The sequence below is a fragment of the Mus caroli genome, chromosome 11 (assembly GCF_900094665.2).
Source record: "Mus caroli chromosome 11, CAROLI_EIJ_v1.1, whole genome shotgun sequence".
NCBI lineage: Eukaryota > Metazoa > Chordata > Mammalia > Rodentia > Muridae > Mus > Mus caroli.
In genome coordinates this window covers 44,839,411-44,860,618 of record NC_034580.1, presented here as the reverse complement: position 1 = coordinate 44,860,618, position 21,208 = coordinate 44,839,411, and the positions used below count along the sequence as shown (strand labels likewise).

At 48.8% G+C, this 21,208-nt stretch overlaps 1 protein-coding gene across 2 annotated transcripts in view; it reads right to left on the bottom strand.

The window, feature by feature from the left end:
• Rasgef1c (RasGEF domain family member 1C) overlaps window positions 1-21,208 on the bottom strand; it is a 75,086-nt gene that overhangs the window by 6,073 nt on the left and 47,805 nt on the right. For both annotated transcript variants that reach the window (XM_021177347.2, XM_021177346.1), the window contains exons 2-11: window positions 17,112-17,294; window positions 16,846-16,968; window positions 15,591-15,728; window positions 13,651-13,851; window positions 13,018-13,092; window positions 7,058-7,147; window positions 5,352-5,454; window positions 4,821-4,900; window positions 4,643-4,738; window positions 3,521-3,616 (exon numbers count right to left, since the gene is read on the bottom strand). In XM_021177347.2, the coding sequence (XP_021033006.1) occupies window positions 3,521-3,616; window positions 4,643-4,738; window positions 4,821-4,900; window positions 5,352-5,454; window positions 7,058-7,147; window positions 13,018-13,092; window positions 13,651-13,851; window positions 15,591-15,728; window positions 16,846-16,968; window positions 17,112-17,288 (1,179 nt within the window). In that variant the 5' untranslated portion in view covers window positions 17,289-17,294. The remainder of the gene's footprint in view (window positions 1-3,520; window positions 3,617-4,642; window positions 4,739-4,820; window positions 4,901-5,351; window positions 5,455-7,057; window positions 7,148-13,017; window positions 13,093-13,650; window positions 13,852-15,590; window positions 15,729-16,845; window positions 16,969-17,111; window positions 17,295-21,208) is intronic.

Here is a 21,208-nt window from a genome sequence, read left to right as displayed (position 1 = left end):
AAAAAAAAAAAAAATTAACTAGTTTAAAAAGATTTGCATTATTTTTAATTATGTGTATACATGTGGGTATGTGAACATGAGTGCAGATGCCCACAGAGGCCAGCAGAGGGTGCTGTAACCCCTGGAGCTGGAGTTGCAGGCAGTTGTGAGCCTCCTGACATGATGTTGGGAACTGAACTGGGGGACTGTGGAAGAGCAGTGTTCTCAAGTGCTGCTCCATCTATGAAGCCCAAGTAAATTCTTTTTAAAGATCTGTGACATTCTATTGTACACATATGTGTAGGCATATGCATGCACTGGCGCACAGGTGGAGGTCAGAGGACAACTTGCAGGAATCAGTTCTATCTTTCTACCCTGTATATCTTAGGGATGGAACTCAGGCCCACAGGCTTGCCAGCAAGCACCTTCATCCACCGAGCCATCTCAACAGCCCTAAGTAAATTTTAAGTGTATTTTCAAATCATTTTTTGTTGTTGCTGTTATTTTGAGACAGGGTTTCTCTGCATAGTCCTGGCTGTCCTGGAACTCGCTCTGTAGACCAGGCTGGCCTCAAATTCACAGAAATCTGCCTGGCTTCTGAGTGCTGGGATTAAAGGCGTGCACCACTGCTGTACAGCTTAGAATCATCTTTTAATATGCACAAGCAATTGGTTCTAGGCTCCCTTTATCCCACCCAAGATACCCCAAACCACAGAGCCTCTTGTCCCTTTTTAAAATGTGTATTTATTTCCATGTCACAGAGATAGCTTCTCTTGCATGCTTTAAACCATCTCCAGGTTCCTCCTGACACCTACTATGATGTAATGCTATGCAAATGGAGTCTGTGTTCATTGTTCTGGGAACAGTGACAAGCAAACCAGTCTGTGTGTCTTCAGTACAGATGTAAATAAGAAATATTTTCCATCCACCGATGCAGAACCCATGGAAACAGAGGGCTGACGACATATGTGTTTAAAATTTAAAAGTCTGCTAACTTTCAAAAGGACTTTAAACACATAGCAGCCAGCTACGTTTGACTGTGAAATGCCCTCAGCAGGCTTCTTCTCCAACTGGTGACACTGCTGGAAGGTTATGAAACCTCTGGGAGGTGGAGAGTTGCTGAGGAAGTATGTCACTGGGGGTGACCTTGGAGGGTTGACAGCCTGGTCCCCCTTGCTGTTTGGATGGCGCTTCTTGAGCACAGATACGTTGTGTGTGTGTGTCAGCCAGCTTCCTGTTCTGCTCTCTGTGATGGACTCTCAACCCTTTGGAACCGTAAGCCAAAACAAACCCTTTCTCCTTTGTTTCTGTCAGCGTATTTTATCACAGAGACAGCAAAGAAGGTAGGACAAAGTCCAAAGCCATGTCTGGGCTGGAGAGCCTGCCCTGTTTCATCCCCTCAACCAGCCCTAGTAGGCAGGTCTAGTCCCTACCACATGCTCCCTCCGCATGTGGTCACATGAGTGGCTCACAGTCTCCCACAGCTCTGACTCTAAGGTCACACAGTTGGAACAACAAGAGGAAATGATGAGTCTTCACTGTCAGGGTCACCAACAGAAAAAAACCCATCTCAGGTCCCTGGGCTCATCTATGTGGCCCCTCGGTAAGACCCTGGGACCACATGCTGGCCTAGACAGTCCTCTGGATCTGCCAACTTTGGGACAACCAGGCTTGTGTGTCACCTGGAATCTGTGCAGATAGCAGGTATAGGCCAAAGAACCCAGACTTGAGTTGTGGTCCTCATCAGCTGGGGACACTCACAGAGTTCTTGACAGCCTCCAGGACCTCTGTGTAGCCACAGCTGTGGCCCCATTTACAGAAGTAGGGGAATGGGCTTCCTATAGAGCAGTGGTCTCAGCCTTCCTAACACTGCGACCCTTTAATACAGTTCCTCATGCTGTGGGGCCCCAAACGTCAAATTATTTTCATTGCTATTTCATAACTGTAATTTTGCTCCTGTTAGGAATCATCATGCAAATATCAGTTTCCTGGTGGTCTAAAGGAGACTCCTGAGAAAGGATTGTTCAATCCCCAAAGGGGCTGTGACACATAGGTTGAGAACCACTGCTATAGAGCAAATACTAGGTCCAGGATTTATGCTTGTTAGAGTAGAAGGCTAAGTGGGCACCAGGAGGGGGCCGAGCCTTCTGTAAGACAAGAGCCTCTCTCCCCCCAAAGATTGAAAGGTCCCACTGAACTTCATGTCCTGCTGTTTGCTGGACTCTGTCTGCAGAGCCCATCCACCATATTAGTATGTGGGTGGGCTCTTCTGAAGTGTCCAGGAACTCGGGTTCTCGGAGTGAGTGACCAATGCCTTGTCTGCTGTGGGAACCCCAGCAGATGGGGGGTCTCTCTGCTTAGGAGGTCATAGGAACTTCCTGAAGGACATCTAATGAGACTGGGAGCTGAGAGAAACTCGTTGCTTCTGCCCTCTGTGGTTTCTGCTTCACACCTCCATCCTGCAGCTTGGGGACACTCCTTTTTGGGAACTGTCCTGGTTTTCTCATGTACTTTTGTGTGGTCTCTGAAGCATCTCACCAGCTGCCATTATAGATCTTCAGGGTTGGATTTCTCTTCAAGGACCAAAATGGCTCAGCTCCCTGTGCTGAGAACAGTGCCCGGTATGGAGTGTTTGTTGGCCTGAGCCTTGGTCTCTCCCTCTGGCTGATGCTAGGGGACCTGGATGACCCCAGTCTGAAATGGCTGTAAACTGCTGCACCCTGCCTCTCCTGCAGCCCCCACGAATCTAGCTATCCATTGGCTAGCTGTCCCATGCTGGCAACTTTTGTCTATTCGTGTGTGTGTGTGTGTGTGTGTGTGTGTGTGTGTGTTACTACAGGTGCACTCGGGGAAGTAGAGGCCAGAGGTCAACTTCAGGTACTGTCTATTATGCTTTTTAAGATGGGGTCTCTCAGCCGGGCGGTGGTGGCACACGCCTTTAATCCCAGCACTCGGGAGGCAGAGGCAGGTGGATTTCTGAGTTCAAGGCCAGCCTGGTCTACAAAGTGAGTTCCAGGACTGCCATGGCTACACAGAGAAACCCTGTCTCAAACAAACAAACAAACAAAACAAAACAAAACAAAACAACAACAAAAGATGGCGTCTCTCGGCTGGGCATGGAGGCACACACCTTTAATCCAAGCACTTGGGAGGTAGAGGCAGGTGGATCTCTGAGTTCCTGGACAGCCAGGGCTACACAGAGAAACCCTGTCTGAAAAATCAAAACAAAACAAAGCAAACAAGCAAGCAAACAAACAAACAAAAGACAGAGTCTCTCACTGGCCTAGAACTAATGAATTAAGCTAGGCTGATTGTCCATAGACACCCAGAAATCCATGTCTCTCCTCCTCCCAGGACTGGGATTATAAACGGGTTCCAACAAACCCAGCATTTCTTCCCATGGTTCTGGGGGCAGGACTTGGGTCCTCCTGCTTGCCTCACTTCATGCTGCGGCATCTCTTTAGCTGCCTCCCTTGTTTATGCTGGGGAACATTTAGCAGCTGTCTCACTTACTGGTACCATTGAAAGCTGGTGGACCCACCTCAAAGTTGACATGCCCATTGGGAAGGCGGTTGGCACAGCCCTCATTGAGGAAGTAAATGTCCTTGATGAGCAGGCTAAAGAAGGGGATGACGATCTAGAAGGGAGAAGGTGCAGATCATTGTAAAGGAACAGCCCTGAGTAGCACAGAGCTAGAGCAGGACTCAGAGTACAGGCACATGAAGTGTCACCCTGCCCCATGGTCACCCAGCCTTAGTGAGGATGGGAGAAAACCCCTGCAGAAATCCTCTGTTGCAAGCGACTTCTCCAATCAGAGGTGTCAGCCGGGCTTCTATACAGTCCACCCTAGAGTCTGACTCGTAAGCTGGGAGCCAGTACCCGTGAGGCTAAAACACAGCACCACTTGTGTCCTGGGCTCAGCAAAGCAGCCGATGCAGTATAATAAGGCCAAGGTATTCAAAGCTGTGCAGCATGGGGCTTGATACCTGGCTCTGCTACGGCCCCACAGTGCAACAGAACAGTGAAGAATTCTCACGGGGACCCAGTCTTCCAATCTGGCAGATGGCGATGCTGAAGCCCAACAGAGTTAAGTGGAAGGCTGGGAATCATGGAGCCCACCTGTTCTAGATGCTCAGTGGAGAGAAGTTACTGCCCTTGCTGTCTGGCTTTCTACTGTCCTGGCTGCAGCAGGCTTACTAGGGCAGGGACTGGGCCAGGTGATTTGGCCTCTCAGATTCCTGATTGCTACAGTTTGGATCATGTGTTTTCTAAAGGCCCCTATGACTATAACTTGCTAGCCAGGGAGGTATTCGTGGGAGGCCGTGGAAACATCAGGAGATGGAGTTTAGTGAGCAAGAGATCTTTAGTCACTGGGGACGTGCCTTTGAATTCTGAGGGTGGTTTTTTTCCTCCTCTTTTTGGCTCCCCTACCATCAAGTGAGCAATTTCATTTTATCATGTGTCTTAACCATAAAAGGCCCACAGCAACAAAGTCCACCAATCAAGTACCGAAACCTCTGGGGCTTGCAGGCAAAAGTCGAACCTTTCTGCTTTATAACTTGGTTGTGTCAGGTATTTGGTTACAGTGACAGAAAGCTGAAGAGTATATTGATACGGCCCACCTGAAGGCTGAAACTTCTAAGCTTCGAAGGCTCTTTCTTACCTTCTCCCTGCTGCTGTGAGCAGTGAGTGAACGGTGGGCTGCCCCACGCAGGGCTGTCCTATAGTTGCAGAAGTTCCCTGTTGGGTCCATCTGGTGCTGGAAGGAGACAGGGAGACATTGGGGTAGCTATATTCAGGGACCAGATGGCCACAACCCTTGGGCCGGCAACCCTGTTTACCTCCAGAATGAAGAATTTGGCTGTTTTCACTTTGGCCCAAGTCTTCTTCAGCCTGGAGACAGGGCTCATGTTCATGCCAGCTGGAAGAAGGTAAATAGAGCCGGGCGGGCTCCTTCAGCCTGGGTAGCCCCATAGGAAGAGTGGCCTTGGTGTGCCCTGAAGGTGGCTGAAGGGTAGCTGAGAGGGCAGGGTACTGGTGTACACTGTACTGAGGTGGACTTGGGTGCACGGTAACTCTGACTGACCCACCTACACGGGCCCACCATACATAGCACCAATACTTATTTTGGTCCCATCCTCTCTGTCTGTGGGTGCACACTCCCAGACTCTTCAAATGCGCCGCCCCTTGGAGGTTGACCTTGCTTCAGATGGAGCACCTCCATCATCAGCCTCTGGAGCTGGCCACCTAGCCCACAGCCACTCACTGCAGAGAAGACCCTAGACGTGCACCCCCTCCCGCCAGCCGTGTCCACTTTCACCTCTCTAGCGGTCCTCACACAGGGTATTCGAGGCCTGGGCAAGTTCACTCACAGATAATGGCCATGAGGGAGTTGAAGTTGCCGATGTTGAAGCACTCGCGGGCCACATCGATGAAGAACTCAATCACCTGCGCTCTCTGCTTCTTCTTGGCTGGCTGCGGAAAGGACAACCGAGCTTCAGTGGGCATGTGTTCCTCCCTCTTCAAACACCCCAATCAACCAGCCTGGCTCTCCTGTTCTTCTCAGAACCCATTCCACAGCTGAGAAGCCCAAGGCCCAGGGTCTTGGGACCCTTTGTAGCAGATGCAGCATACAGTGATGGGAATGTGGGAACAGGCTCAGGCCAGTACAATTCTGGCGCATCTTTCTTGTCTAGCCACACCGTTGTCTCTCTAGCCACCAGGAAGTGACACTGTAGGTGCACCACCACAGCCCCTCCCCACAAGGAGTCCTCTCTGCTGCAGAAAGCTGCCCACCTGAGGCTCAATTCTGCCCTTCAAATAGCAACACTAACCGATGACAGTGACGGAGCCGGGTGATGTTTAGAGAAAAGTCGACCGCGTCAGTCCGTTATGAACATCACGGGTCAGTTTCTCCCTTAGCACAAACCTCACTGCCCTGCTCACCTCTCAGCTGCTGAGCCCTAATGAGCATTGACCCTTGACCCCAGGCTCTGGCTCAGCACCTGCATCCTGTGAGCCTAACTAGCCAGTCTGTCACAGTGTGCAACCGGACAGTGGTTCTCAAGCTGTGGGTCGTGACCCACTGGGGTCAAATATCATATCCTGCATCTCAGATATTTATATCATGATTCATCACAGTAGCGAAATTATAATTGTGAGGTAGCAAAAAAATAATTTTATGGTTGGGGGGGTTACCACAACAGGAGCTGTATTAATGGATCAGCATTAGGAAGGCTGAGAAGCATGGCCTGAAGATGAAGATGTATGTCCAGAGGGCAGTGCCTTTGGTTTAAAGGGAGGGTAGATGACAGGCAGGGTTTGGCCAGGCACCTCACCTCAATGACAATGTGTCTAACACTAGGGTGACAGAGCTTCCTGCGACAGAAGCAGCCACTAGTCTGGACTTGTTTTGGAATTCAGCTTTTTAAAAATCTTGACCCATCATCTTTTTATATTCAGAAAATAACAGATGAAATGTGCACCAGTGATTGATGGTTTGGGGAAAATTGTGTGTATCCTTCAGAACACTGAATAAACAAAAATAGGCAAAACAAGGTCAATAGACACAGTGGAACCTGTAGAGATCACCTGCTGTCCCCTGCAAGTATCATTCACTAACTACGCAAACAACAGCATGGCTTTAGATTACACTGAAAACACAAATTTTAGAAAGTAATTGGGGCCTGGTATTAAATAAAGAAAAGATTTAGGAATAGATTTATTTCCAATCTCATCGTTGGCCTGGACTTTTAACATGCAATTTCTCAGTTCTTAAAGGTTAGACCCTTTTTATCTCCAAGCACCAAGTAAGGTACACACCCCAGCTGCCTGAGGCAGACAGGCCCAGACTGAGGCACACAGTAGCCAGCCCTCTGTCCCCAGCAAATAGACAGACTTTCACTTGGCTGGTGGATCCACCCTGAGATCCATCTACAGGGGACAATCACTTGAGGGAAGAGGTGAACCTGGTCTGGTACAATGGTCCAGCCAAGCCCCTGGGCTTGGGAAGGTTGGGATTCGATACATCCCCAGGTAGCCTCTGGCTGGCAGGCAGGGCCAAGCTGGCTTTACTCACCATGCAGATTTCCGTTGCTACCAGGTAGCATAGTCTGTTGAACCACTTCACGTAGGCCTCAACGTTGTTCGTCTTGTCACTGAAGCGGGGCTAGGAAAGACATGCAGGCTGAGTCTCCTTGCTGATAACTTTTTAGAGCATAGAAACAGGTCATAGTCACTATAAAGAACCCGGACAATGGAATAATCTCGAAGTCAACCAGAAACACAATGATCTGATGTGAAACCTCCTGGTCTTCTTCCTGGAGTCTGGAGGTCCTGGGCTTATCCCCAGAATCACAGTGGCAGGAGAAGGCAAAGAGGAGGGTTTGGTATAGAGCCCTGCAGTAGACTGCACACTCATGATGCGGGGGGAGGTCCTTGGGTCCATCCACAGCATCAGATGATGTACAAGTACATCAATTAATGAAGCTGTACTTCAATATTATGAGTATATACACAGAACCAATATTACCCATAGATTCTGTATTTACAAATTTGTGTACTACTTTCCCCCCCTCCAATAGCTTGTATTGCTTTTCCGTTCAATGGTGTGCAGGCACAGCAAACCAAAATATCTGAGCCATTTGCATGAGTATTTCCAGCTAAGACCGAACTAAATACAGCCACTGTGTCTTGTTTCTGCTCATATTGTGTGCAAGGATCCTTCCCCCTGCCTCTGTTTAGTATCTCTTCTCTTTCCTTTTTATGTTTTCTTTGGGGAACGGTTTCCATGTTTTGAAAGGATTCCAAGAATAATACTGGAGTGATATATTTTATTTCTAAAGCACTCAAAGGCTATGGTGTCTCCTACAGAGAAAACGTGTACTAGATAGCTCTCATTTATCTACGACTTCTACAGACATGGATAGCCAAATAGAGAGAGATGGATAGATAGACAAGTGCATGGACAAACAGATAGATCCAGAAACAGACAAGTAGGTAGATAGATTAGATACATACACAGATAAATATTTTCTTTATGTCGCCCTGGGGATTAAACTCCTGCTAGGCAAGCATTCTACTTCTGAGCTCCATCTCAGACCCAGGCATGAGTTGGCCTGGCCATTTCTCTCTTTTCTTTACCTTTTTTCCATCTACCTCTTCTACTCATTGACAAAATTATCCTGGTAGTTTTAACATACACATTTCTTTACCTTAAGTTTAATCATTTAAACAATGGTCCATGTATTTACAATACATAGAATGTTCAGCCAGTGTGTGTGTGTGTGTGTGTGTGTTACTGTGCATTACTAAGTCCAGTGTTAGTCAGTAATGCACATTAGACTGGTGTCTTTTACACATGTGCACACAACCATGGCTAGGTGTTGATTGCTTGTAGAAAATATTGAGAAAAGAACCTGATGCTGCATTTCCCCCCAGGAGCAATGGCTTAGGATTTGCTAATTTGACATTCGTGTTGGTGTTCTAGAACATAATTAATGGGAATAACAAAATCAACTCTATGCATGCATGTATGTATGTATGTTTGTATGTGTATCTATATGTATAGATTTCCATTTGAATCTTTTCCTGAGTAATAAATATTTGGGGAAAAATTCAACCTATGCTGAACATTCTGTGTGTTGTAAATACATGGACCATTGTTTAAATGATTAAATTTAAGGTAAAGAAATGTATATGTTAAAACTACCAGGATAAATTCAATGAGTAGAAGAGATAGATGGAAAAAAGGTAAAGAAAGGAGAGAAAAAGAAACAGGAAGTCAAGGAAGATGATGCCAAACGCCACAGGGGTAGATGAGGACCGACCCTTGCAGATCAGCAACTACAGTCAAATCTAAGTCCAGGATGTAAATAAAAGAGAAGTAGGAAATTGCTCATTTGGCAAATATCACTCAGCTATTCGGAGGATTCCAACTTTGAGGGTTCAACTAAAACTTTTCAGCTTTATGGTGGGCTTATCAGGACAGAGCGCCATTGAAAGCAAGGGAGGATCTGTGACAGTTGGACAGGTTTTAAGGCAAAAAAAAAATATTCTGAGGGAAAAGCACTATAGAAATAAGTAAAGGGTAACCACACAGTGATAAGAGGTTCAATTCGCTAGGAAAATATCACATTTGTGCTAAGTAACATGTCTTCAAAATATGGAGTTAGGACTGGGGAGATGATTCATTAGGTAAAGTGCTTTCCAGACAAACATGAAGACCTGGGTCTGATGCCCAGAATCTCTCTCTTTCTTACACACACACACACACACACACACACACACTCTCACTCAAGCACTCAATACACTCAAACACACACTCAAGGACACACACACTCAAGCACACACACACTCAAGCACAGACACATTCTCAAGCACACACACACACTCAAGCACACACATGCATACACACACTCAAGCACACACACATGCACAAGCACGCATGCTCATGCACAGGCACACACCAAGCTTGGTTGCATTCACTTGGAATCCGAGTGATGTGATTGTTATATTGATGAAGAGACAGGAATAAATCACAAAGAATAGTAATGGGACTCCAGCATGGATGCAGAAATCTAAAAGAATAGTTGTCAGTGAGTAACTCTGTATCTGTAAACAGGAAAATTTAAGGGAAAAGGTTAAGTTACAAAGTAACTTAAGAGAAAAGAGAAAGGCAGACAGAGTTCAGCTACCCAGGAGGCCGAGGGCAGAGGGAGCCTAAGTTCAAGGCCTAGCTGAACTAGTTAGTGAGCCTGTCACAAAATAACAACACGCAAATGGGAGACTTGGGAGTGTAGCTCCAGGGTAGAGGTCCTGCTTAGGCTATGGAACCACCTAAGTTCCATCCTTAGAATTGCTTTGGGGCAGAGGATAGAAAACCTAAACAGCCATATGGTTAGTAAATAACAGTGAGATAAACAAAGAAACAATCCAACAAGAAAAACTTGACTGGGCTAAGGAAAGTTACTCCTCTGAGAACACTCAGTCTCAAGAGTTTTCTCTGGCAAAAGCAGATGCATGCTCCAGCAATAGGCAATTCCAGTCACACACAGCAGTAAGACACACAGCAGCGGAAAGAGTAAGAGGGGCTGTAAATAGTGTCAGGCAGAGGAGTAGCCATGCAGTCTCACTCCTGAGTAATGGTGGCAGAACCTCAAAACAAAGCAGCATGCAGGACTCAGGGATACGGAGACACAAAGGTTTGTCTTATTTGTCCTGGTTTGCTTATTTCAGAATTGTAAGATAGATTCAACATTGATCTTTCAAAGCTAGTAAAAAACAGTCAGTAGTGTAGAGGAGAGCAACATGTGAGTTCTGTGACAATGCATTATCATGAAAATATCTCTTACATCCAAGAGTTGGGAACTTTTGCTAGACCTTACAACCAAGGTAGTAACACACCTTAAGCTCACTTAAGGCTGATTGGTGTCCTAAGGCTGATTGGTGTCCTGCTGTGTGCTCAGCCTGTCTGTTCCACCTGCCTCTGGGAGAACAATGTAACAACCATCTTTGTCTTAGATTTCCCACAGAAGCAGTTTTTTGCAGCCTAAGCTTTAATCTTGAATTGTGTTTTTCTTCCATGCCGCTGGCCCAGAGCAATGCGTGGTGTGCTTGAATGTATGCTATGATAACCATTTGTTGAAAAATAGCAAACAGGACAAAAGAGACCTTGTACAATAACTATCTGCCACCAGTTCTGGAAAGAGCACAGAGATAGACTGTCTGCGGGACCGCTTGTTATCTGGGAAGGTTAGAACCGGTAGCTTTACTCCGTGTAAAACTCGGTTAAAGTATTTCTGTGAGACAGTCATCATGCCTTCCTCCTGGAAAGCTGTCTAATAGAGGAGAGCCAAGCCCTTTGTTAGGGACAGATTCACAAAGACAGCATTCAGGAAGGCACAGATTCAGACACATCTGACAGACGGACAGATTGCAGGCAGGACAGAAACCGTAAGCCACACAGAGACAGAAGACACATGGAGAAGGGTAGGAGAATTTATATCTGGGCTGGCTCTTGGTCAAAGTCCAAGAGGACACACGTGCTGGATCCTTTTTGTTAATGTGATGTCGACGCATATCGGCACATCTGAGACTACTCTACTGCCTTTAATCTATGTGGGGGCAATAGAACCAGAGAAACAATCCAATGTGAGACCTCTTGACACATTAAGAAGCAAGGCACCTTTCTGATACTTGAAGACATCCTTTAATTGCAAGCACTCTAGCACGGACTGCTAAGAGTGGTCCTTTTAAAACTAGGAAAAGAAGGGTGTCATTTCTCAACACTTCTGCTTCACATGGTCCTGGGGTGCCAGCTGATGCTATAAGTAAACTCGAGCAGGGGTTTCCTGCATTAAGTAACAGTCTTAGCACTTCAGAGACTTTCGGTATGGAGGAGGATCTATAGACTATTCCTGTCCTCTTCTACCAGTGGAATTTCTATTTTATGCTTGCCACAGAAGTAAAAATAAATATGATTTCAGGGGCTGGTGGGGTTGTTCAGTGGTTGAGAGCCCTTGCTAGAAGCTCCCAGCACCACGTGGTGGCTCAGTCGCCTAGCATGCAAGAGGCCCTGGGTTCAATCCTAGCCTCCCCCTCCCCCAAGTCCTAGTCAGTACTGTCAGTTACAAAATTGACATGCAAAAACAAAACAAAAAAAACCCTCCAAAACCTGCTGTCTTAAGAGCGAGCACCTGAACTGACCACTGGTTTTCACTGAATATTATTTTGACTTGAAGAATGATAGAGAAACTCCCATTGTTCAGACTTCAGCATTTGGCTGATCTTGCCTTGAAAATGCGCATGCCTTTAATCCCAGCACTCGGGAGGCAGAGGCAGGCGGATTTCTGAGTTCGAGGCCAGCCTGGTCTAACAATCCGCAGCATTTGTTGCCAATGAAGAAGTCCAAGCTTTCAAGAGAACAATGGGAATTTACAAAGCCCTCACCCACCTCTGTGAGCTTGACAGCCTCAGGGTTTTCACAGATTTTCAACCCAACAGTGGGGAGATCTGCTCTACTCAGCATCTCTGTGTTTTGTAAAATGATGTATGGTGCTACAAAATCACATATTCAAGGTGTGTTACAGTTCGGTGGACATCACGGTGTATGGAAAGGTCACTGATATATTTTTGGATCTCGTGTTACAATGAATATTTAAAAATTAGCACTTGCATCTAACAAGAATATGGACAGATATCTCATAAGAATGTCAAGTATTTCAAATTCTCAACTACATACCTGTGAGATTCGATCCCCCTCCCTTCCCTTCAGGGATTGGCACTAGAATGGACCTAGGGGGTTCCTGAGTGGGAGGAAAGGGTTCTGCCCTTGAGCTCCAGCTCCTAGCCTGAAGACGCACATCTGCATAGTGGACGCCATTGTTCATCTGCCTAGTAAAGTCCTGTGATCTTTACCAAAAGTATGGGCAGCTTAAAAAGAGCAATTCCCATTACAGCATTTAATTTGCTCTCTCTGTCTCTGTCTCTGTCTCTGTCTCTCTCTCTTATGCGGGGCAATAAATGACACATGCTTCCAGTTCTGACTGGATCTAGCCAGTTGGTTAGACGCCCTCCTTCTGTGGCTGGGGCCCTAGGAGGAAAAATAAACTAGCTTTCAATGCTAGTGTGGCTCAACCCTCCCAATCCTTTCAAGCAAGGAGCACCAGTCAGCACTTCCTATCATAGCCGCTAGAGGGCACCAGCGCCTGCCGAAACGCACAAGGAGGACCCTCAGGTCTGACCGTGCTAGGTGCACCTTGTATCTTCTCTCTACCCCGCATTGAAGCCTGACTCAAGGTGACAGTGGGCTTCCCGACTCTCCCTCCACCCTGGTTGGGTGAGTGATCTGGTGGGTATGTCTAGCCAGTCCCCTGGGCTTTCTGGGACTCAGTGCTGGACATTTGAGCTGGAAAGGCCGGATGCCCTCCATTCTGCTCCCGGCAGCATCAAGGCTTCCCCAGTCCGTGAGATCTCCCACCTCGTGGCCACCACTGGGTAGAGGCCACTGTATTCTCAGCTCTCCCAAGAACCTTTTACCTTTGTGCCTGCCAGGGGGTCCTTGTTCACAAAAGCCTGGACAAACTCCTCGGGCCCAATGTGCTTTAGTCGCTCCTGCATGGGGAGGGGAGAAGAGTCAGAAAAGAAGGAGAGGCACACACTGGGGAGGAGGCACACGCTGGGAGGCATCAAGGGCACAGTCAGGGGTGTGGGTGTGGCAGGGAGGTGCTGTCTTAAGCCTCTGGACCCCTTGTGTTTGGGGAGAGGTCAGCTCATTCCCTTTTACCAGCATGAAGGAGGTCTCAGCTGCTGCTCTGGAAAACTGGGAGAGCAACCTCCCCCTACTTCCAGCCCTCTGTGTGTGTGTGTGTGTGTGTGCGCGCGCGCGCATGTGTGTCCCAAATGGCAAGTTCCTTAGGTCTGAGAAGACCACACAGTGAATGGCATCAGAATGAGAGTTCGAACCCCATTCCTCTGTCCTCCGCCTAGACCCTTAGTTGCCACCTGCAGTCCTCCTGTCCCAGGCATAAGAATCCTGAGGGACCGCTCTAGAGTCTTCTGCAGGCGTACATTGGACTTGGATGAGCTATGCTGGGCTATGCTGAGATCAGGAAAGACAGGTTAGGGACAGTGTTTGCTATTCTAGTGGCTCTTTCCCTGGGTCCCACTCACCAGCTCCACGTGGGTCAGTTGCTGGGCCAGCGTGTAGGGGTCACTGCAGACACCCAGGAGCTCCTTGTGGATGGAGGCTGGAGGCTTGGTCCTGTAGGAGATGGGCTTGTCGGCCCCCACCAGGCTTTCTGGTCCCTGGCCAAGTGACGCCAATTTCTGGTGCAGAGTCTGCAGGAGCTGGTGCACCCTGCTCCCGTAGGTCTAGGGTTGGGGTGAGGGGAGAGGGCACTCAGGCCTGAAGACCCACACCCCAAACTCAACCCCAGTTGCAGGCTCCTGGGCTCCAAAGTGTGTGTGTGTGTTGACTGTGTGTGGTGTATGTGTGTACATGTTTTTTGTGTGTGTTTTGAATGTGTGAGGATGTGGTATGGGTGTGTGTGGTATGTGTATGGTGTGTCTGTGTGGTGTGTGTGATGTGTGTGTGTCTGTGTGTGGTGTATGGGGTGTGTGTGTTGCCTCTGTGGATAAGGCCAGGTACCAGCAAATACCCTGGGATCATTGGACATGTGGTGGTTGGGGCTGAAGTGAAGGCCAGCTGGGGAGAAGGCTGTGGGTTACAGGTGGGGGCTGAGAAAATGCTTCAGGCAGAACATCTCTGGCTAAAACGTACCAGCTATTTCTGGGCTCCGGGACAGAGAAGGTCGGGCAAACCAGCGAAGGAAGGAAGAGGAGGATGGGAAAGCACAGGGCAGACCCAGCCCTGGAAGATTGGCCTCTTACTGGCTCAAGTGGGAACCATCCTGGTCCTCAAGCCTGGCTCAGAACCAGGCTGTGAACCAGCCTCACTCTCCTGCCTAAGTTCCTGGCAATGTCACCTTCCTCACAGGACCCCAGCTAGAATGATGCTATGATGCTGTGTGGGGCAGGAAGCGCCATCTTTGTTATAAGGACCCAGCCCATCTCTGGGCATGCAGGATGCACTCGGTGAATGGTGCAAGGACAAACTTTCTCAGCATGGAGCTTGGAGGGACAGCCTGCTTTGGACTGTTCCCTGAGCTGGGGGCAGGGACAAGAGGTTCCTAGGGGCAACCTCCACTCACAATGGGAAACCCACCAGCTCTCCTTCAGAGACCATATTTCTGTCTTTTAAAAAAGATAATTTTTTAAATTAAAAACAAAAACAAATTAGATGCATATGTGTTTGTTTGCGTGCTGGTGCCACACCAGTACAGGTGCCCTGGCAGGCACCAGGGCCCTGGAGCTTGAGTTACAGGTAAGCTGTGATGCTAGTGTGGATGCTGGGAACTGAACTCTGGTCCTTCTGATCTTAACTGCTGAGCCATGTCAGTCCCAGAGACATGATTTCTAAAGAGAGATGCCATTAGCTTAGCTGGATTTATTGAGATGTCCACGTATCCCAAGTGTATCTCAAGAGTTTTGGCCTTTAACCCTGAGGGCCTGTGGCAAATATGTCTTCTAGAGACATCTCTCCTTCTTATGCATCAAGGAGCTGGCCTGAGAGCTGGCCGAGGAGTGGCAGGCAGTTGGGAAACTTGTTCTCTCTGCTGCACTTGTGGTTCATCTGTGGAACCCTCCTTCTGCTCCAAATTACAGGGCCTTGGCCATGAACACTGACTGCCAGCCTAGCTCTACACGGGAGCAGGCCTGTGGGAGGGAGGCCTCTGGAGGCCTGTGCAGGTGGCTTAGCGGGTTACAGAGCCACTGCCAGGCCACCAGTCCCTCTGAGCCCTTGATCTGAGCCTTCTTCACTACCTAATACCATTGCCAGGACAGAAGGGAAAGGTAGAGATACAGGGCCCTGGATTCCCACTTAGCTATACAGGTCCCGCCTCCTCCACGGGCTCCAGAGGGCCCATTGAGGTATTTATACTATGCAGTGTGGGGAGAGAAGGGCCCAGAGGAAGCCGGAAACAGGCTCAGGTCCTGGGTGGGAAGAAAGGTACAGGAAGGGGAAGCGACTTCTACCCTGCCTGGCCCACCTCGTCACACGGGGAGATGCGGCCCACCACGTCTGTCAGGTGTCCAATGGTGGACTCCTCTTCAAAGTCCCGTGGGAAGGTCTCAGTCCACTCGGCTAACAACTGGAGCAATTTGGCACCAAACTTCCGGACTCGGGCCTGCAAGGGAAAGCAGGGGCCACTTGGTGGGGCTGTAGCAAGCCTCTCACTGAGCGGGCTCTGCCCATTACGGGCCCTTGCCGTAGTTGTGGTAAGCCTCAGGCTACCTGTGCCCTGCAGCAGGGAGAGAACAACAGAGCAGAGGGTGGGAGGGGAGACACCTTGGCTCTGCTCACACCCAGGATGGAGGTGAGACAGACATACATTTTGAGACCAGGTCCATCTCATTTCTACCACCGACAGCATCCCTGGCCTCTCCCTTTCCTAGGGTCGGGATATCTTAGTTTTCCCATGGGGCTCCTCCTCTCTCTCCAGAGAGACAAGCCCTGCTGATTGACTCAGGGATAGAACTATATGAATCCTGGCCAATCAGATCCCGGGATTCTAAGGCATCACGTGACTGCACGCAGCGGAGCATGTGACCTAAGCTTGGTCAATGAAATCTCAACCTTTTACCTTTAAAGGTCTTCCCGCGTAACTGAGAAGTTAGATGGTCACCCTGACAAAGGAGACCACCTACCATTGTGCAGGAGAATCAGCCGGCACAAGGGGAGGCCTGTGGTCCCAGATAAAACCAGGCGGGGAGCATCAGAGTAGGAAAACCCATGTCCTGTTGGGTGATTTGGGCTCCTCAAAGAGAAGTACCTACTGCTGGGCGAGCTCGTGAGTCAGTCATGGCCTTTTGCTTGGGCCAGTTGAAGCTGGGTTTCTGTACCCAAAAGCCTGACTGACGCAGGCATAGAAAATTACAGGATCAGGCAGGGAGAGGAGAAAGGGTCTGCGGAGGCATAGCATAGAGAAGCCATCCTCATACAGAAAAGGAATGTAACTGAAAAGAAATTGTGCAGAGGCATGGGGCTACCGGTGGTAAGGGCCCTAAAGAGTAGGTTCTGGGGGCTCAGGTCTAGCTTTAATAGATCTCACAGGACTTTGGAAAAAGGCACAGGGATAAGGGCGGCCTATTCTTGCAGGTTCTGGGCCTCAGTTAAGTGAGAAGCTTAATAGGTGCCCTTTCCAGAGGATGGAGTAACCACTGCCTCCCTCAAAAGCTGACGCTGTGAGGTCAGATCCAGGGGGTACCTATGCACGCAGAGCCGCGCCCTGCCCAGGTCCTCACCTTGTCCAGCACCGGCTTGTCCAGCTGTTGCTGCTCTATGCACAGGTGACACACCCGAGCCAGGAGCTCTCGGGGCTCGATGAAGAGACGAGAGCTCAGCAGGAAGGTGAAGATGTAGGTTTTCTGGTGAGGATAGCACACAAACTCATCAGCGCACAGAGGATGTGTCATCAGCCTGACCCGGGACCAGGGCTGACCATTCCCAGCCCTGTCACCTGTGCCGTGCTCTCCAGCCCCTTCCCCATGCCAGGCGGCGGCTCACCCACCTCGGGATAGTAATCGGCTGTGGGCACGAGGTGTTGGATCAGGGTGTCCAAAGAGGCTGAGGATGGAGCTCCATCCAGGAGGGGCTGCCCGGCCTGCTCTCCTTCTGTGGATTCTGTGGGAGGCGGGCTGAGGCTGCCTGGGGTGACCATGTCGGAGGCAGTCAGTGTCCGGGGCATGCCTGCCTGCAATGGCAAGAAACAGTTGGGGGTAGCTGAGTGGGAGCCCACTGATTCTCTGGGTTCTAGGCTGGAGAACTATGCCTCTGACTGGCCACACTTTTGTTCAGTGAGCACTCGTGAGAGGCTGCCAGTGTCCCCCACTTCACAGCCCAACACCCATTCTCCATTTTCTTATAGCCTCCCCAATTCTTCCCCCAGGAATAATCTCTTCTTCACTGTTTCTCCAGAACCATCTTTCCCCGGAAAACACATCCTTAATAGTTGGTTACCCCTCTACTTCTCTCTATCTTTATAATTCAGGCTGGCCTGCAACTCACAGTAATCCCCCTGCTTCAGAGTCTTCCTCTGCCTGCACTCTAGAGGTGAGCTACCAAGGGCAGGAAAAGTTGTTTGTCCAAGTCCTTAATAGTCCTTAACGTCCATCTTGCCCCAGCTACTGGCCACAAAAATAGACTCAGGATTGAACCTGATCCAGATTAGGGGTTCAGGAACAATCCCAGAGTTTCCTTGACACTTGGAAGCTATTGTTCCCCTGAGGTCCCATTGACTAGATTTTGGGGAATGTAAACTTGACATTGTTGGTTCATCTCAGCATTGTGAGGAGCTAGGAAAGCAGGCACACTCCTTTTTGGAGGGGGAGAGCTGGGGTTGACTGCCTGTGCACAATACCTGTGGCCTCTATGGCTGAGCTAACATCCCAGCTCGCTTTGCTATTTCATTTTGAGGCAGGGTCTTGCTAAGTTGCCCAAGTTGGTTTTGTATGTTCTCTGTAGTCTAGGCAGGCCTTGAACTTATTATGGTCCTCATGCATTAGCCTACAGAGTAGCTCCAAATTCACATCTGACCCCTAGTGGGCATCAGTGGATTTTCATTGTGAGCCCTATTGTAGGCCTGGGGGCTTCTGTCAGTTGGTGGTGTAGCTAAGGACCCTCTGTGGGCATTTCAGTGTTCTCCCTATGTAGGCCTTCTCTAGACCAATGCTGAGCTCTTCTGTGGCCTGGCCAGCAGAGGGCGTATGCGCATTTTAACAGGGAGCCCGTGCTTCATTCCATTTCTTCCACACATGCCTGTAGGTCTGTGAATGTTGAAAAAATTCCAGCCTAGACAGTCAGGTCACCCCTTTTTCTCAAACACAGAATCTTATGGGCTCACCCCCTGAAAGACTCTGGCTTTGCCTGCCTTTTCTGTCCTCCAGTGACCCTTACCTAGAGACAGAAAGACAGGAGGCCAGAACCCACTCAGGGATGAGGGGAACTTCTCCAGAGGGCTGTCCACAGTCTGTGGTGTGGGAGGTGCTGGGATGGGTTACAGAATTAGCGAGTGCTTGGTCAGTCCGTGTGGATGGCAACCTGGACAGCCCTGACCTTGGTGACAGTCACAGCTTAATTTTACCTCCCTAGCAATCTCCAACATTCAATTTTCAGTCCTGAAAACGCAAATTTCACAAACCACCTCTTGCCCATCTGTGTGGGGAAGCCGGTGCAGATGAAGATGGGGGGGCGTGGAGGGAGATCCTGAAGGTTTTCAGTGGAGAGGGTGGCCATCTCTGGAAACAGCAGGTGCTAGCTCTGTCTCATGCCTGGGGCTCAGCACCTGGTTCTAACTCACATGCCAAAATATGTGCGCTTCAAAGTTCCCCTCTCCTGTGTAATGCCTCCCACCTCTTCACTTTGCAGCCTGTCCTGGATTACAGTCCAATTTTCTCCCAGATTGGCCAGTGACAGTGTGGAGGTGACACTGAAACCCTCCGTGGGGCAGGACAGTGGTCTGCCAGGTGGTGGGAGAATCACAGAGGGACGATTCACAAGTCAGTCAAGGAACCTCTCAGAACATCCCTAGGCTTGGCTCAGCTCTGGGCACTTGATGTCCTTGGTGTTGGGTGGCTAGATCCCTAAGCTTATGCTATGAGCTGAAGGGATGTCCTACAGAGGTGACCTGAGAGGGGATGGGTTGCCAAGTAGGAGCGTGGGGAGGCCACTGACTTGAGGACTGAGGGAAGGAATGAGACTGTGGAAAAGCAAGCCTGTCATGGGACCAACAAGGGGAAGGTAGGGTGATTGTGAAAAAGTGTGCTTGGGTGGCCAGGGCCAGGTGCCTCAGGTCCTAAGTGACAAAGTGGTGGATGAGGGCAAGCACAGATGAGCACATCAAGCAAGCGTCTGTGTGTGGAGACACACGTCTTTCCAGGCAGCACACCGAGGCACCAGGCCAGGCCCCCATGTCCTTTCCTGTAAGTATGAATGACTGTGGGATCGGTCTCTTACCTGTCACCCATAGCTTCTTCACACAAATGCAATATGAGCACTTATCTTCCCGTTTCTTTATTACACATAAAACAGCGTAGCCCCCACGCTGCCCCGTTCTGGATTCTTGTCATTAGCACTACATCTCAGAAACAGGCCAGGGTTTGTTTCATCTTTTGCCTAAAATATTTTGTTTTAACTTTTTTTTAAAACAAAACAAAACAAAACAAAACAAAACCTCCAGGCCTGAAGAGATGCTCTTCAGTTCTTTTTTTTTTTTTTTTTTAAGATTTATTTATTTATTTATTATATGTAAGTACACTGTAGCTGTCTTCAGACACTCCAGAAGAGGGAGTCAGATCTNGTTACGGATGGTTGTGAGCCACCATGTGGTTGCTGGGATTTGAACTCCGGACCTTCGGAAGAGTAGTCGGGTGCTCTTACCCACTGAGCCATCTCACCAGCCCTTGTCTTAACTTTTAAGACCATCTTATTCACTGTTTGTGTGTCTAGGAGTAATTTCTTAAAGTCCCTGGTGAAGCAGCCTAAATGTCCGTCAGTGGATGACTACATAAACAAGACTAGATCTGTGTGAAGAAATCGTATTCTACTTAAAAGAAGGAGACAATCCCGCTATGTCTTACAGCATGGAGAAGCACTGAGGATGCTGAGTTAGGGACAGAAGACAGTTACAAAAAAGACAAAAGCTGGCCTGGGGAGATAGAGGGAGACAGAGCAGCGTACTTCTCCTGTAACTCAGGCTGGACGGAATTCCATGCCCTCTTTTGGTCTCCAGGGGTCCCTGCACTCTCCCTCCTGCTCTCTTTCTCTCCTCCCCTCCCTTTCTCCCTCTTTTCCTCCCTCTAACTGTCTGAATTTCTCTCTTGGCCTTTTTGGTGGCATGCGTCAGCAGGCTTCACTAGTGCTGTAACAAATTCCTAAGATAGTCAATGCATCAAGATAAACAGTTTATTTCAGCTTACTGTTTTCAAGCTTCTTTTTGGTCAGTGACCGGCTGGTCTCATTGCTTTGGGCCAGTGGAGGCACCATGATAGGGCACTTAGTAGGAAAAACAAAACAAAACAAAACAAAACAAAACAAAACAAAACAAAAGAAAACAAAACAAAACACCACCTCACTGGCTTTAGCTGGTAAGTGAAAGAGATGAAGGGCAAGAACTCAGCCACCATAGTCCTCTTCGAGGGCATGGCCTCAGTGATCTGAAAAGCTCTCACTACGTTCTGCCTCTTAAAGGTTCACCACTTTTCACCAAGTTTTGATGCACGGGCTTCTGGAGGAGCATCAAGACCCTAACTAGAGTGAGACCAGGTATAAGTTACTTGGATCATCGCTGTGATTAAATACCCCGAGAAACACAGCTTATGGGAGAAACGGTTCATTTGGTCATGGGCAGAGAAGTCATGGCAGCTGGAGCTAGAGGCATCCAGTCACATTGCACCCATAGTGACAAAGCAGAGAGTAATAAAGGCTCATGCTCAACCCGGCTTTCTCCTTTTTATACAACCCAGAACCCGAGCTTAGGTACACCCTGTGCTGATTCCTTCTGGGGTAATCGTCCCCACCTTAACCTAGTCAAAATAACCTCATGGGCATGGCTGGAGGCTGACCTAATCAAGATAATGAATTCCTCTCTATTGTTTTTTTTTTTTTTTT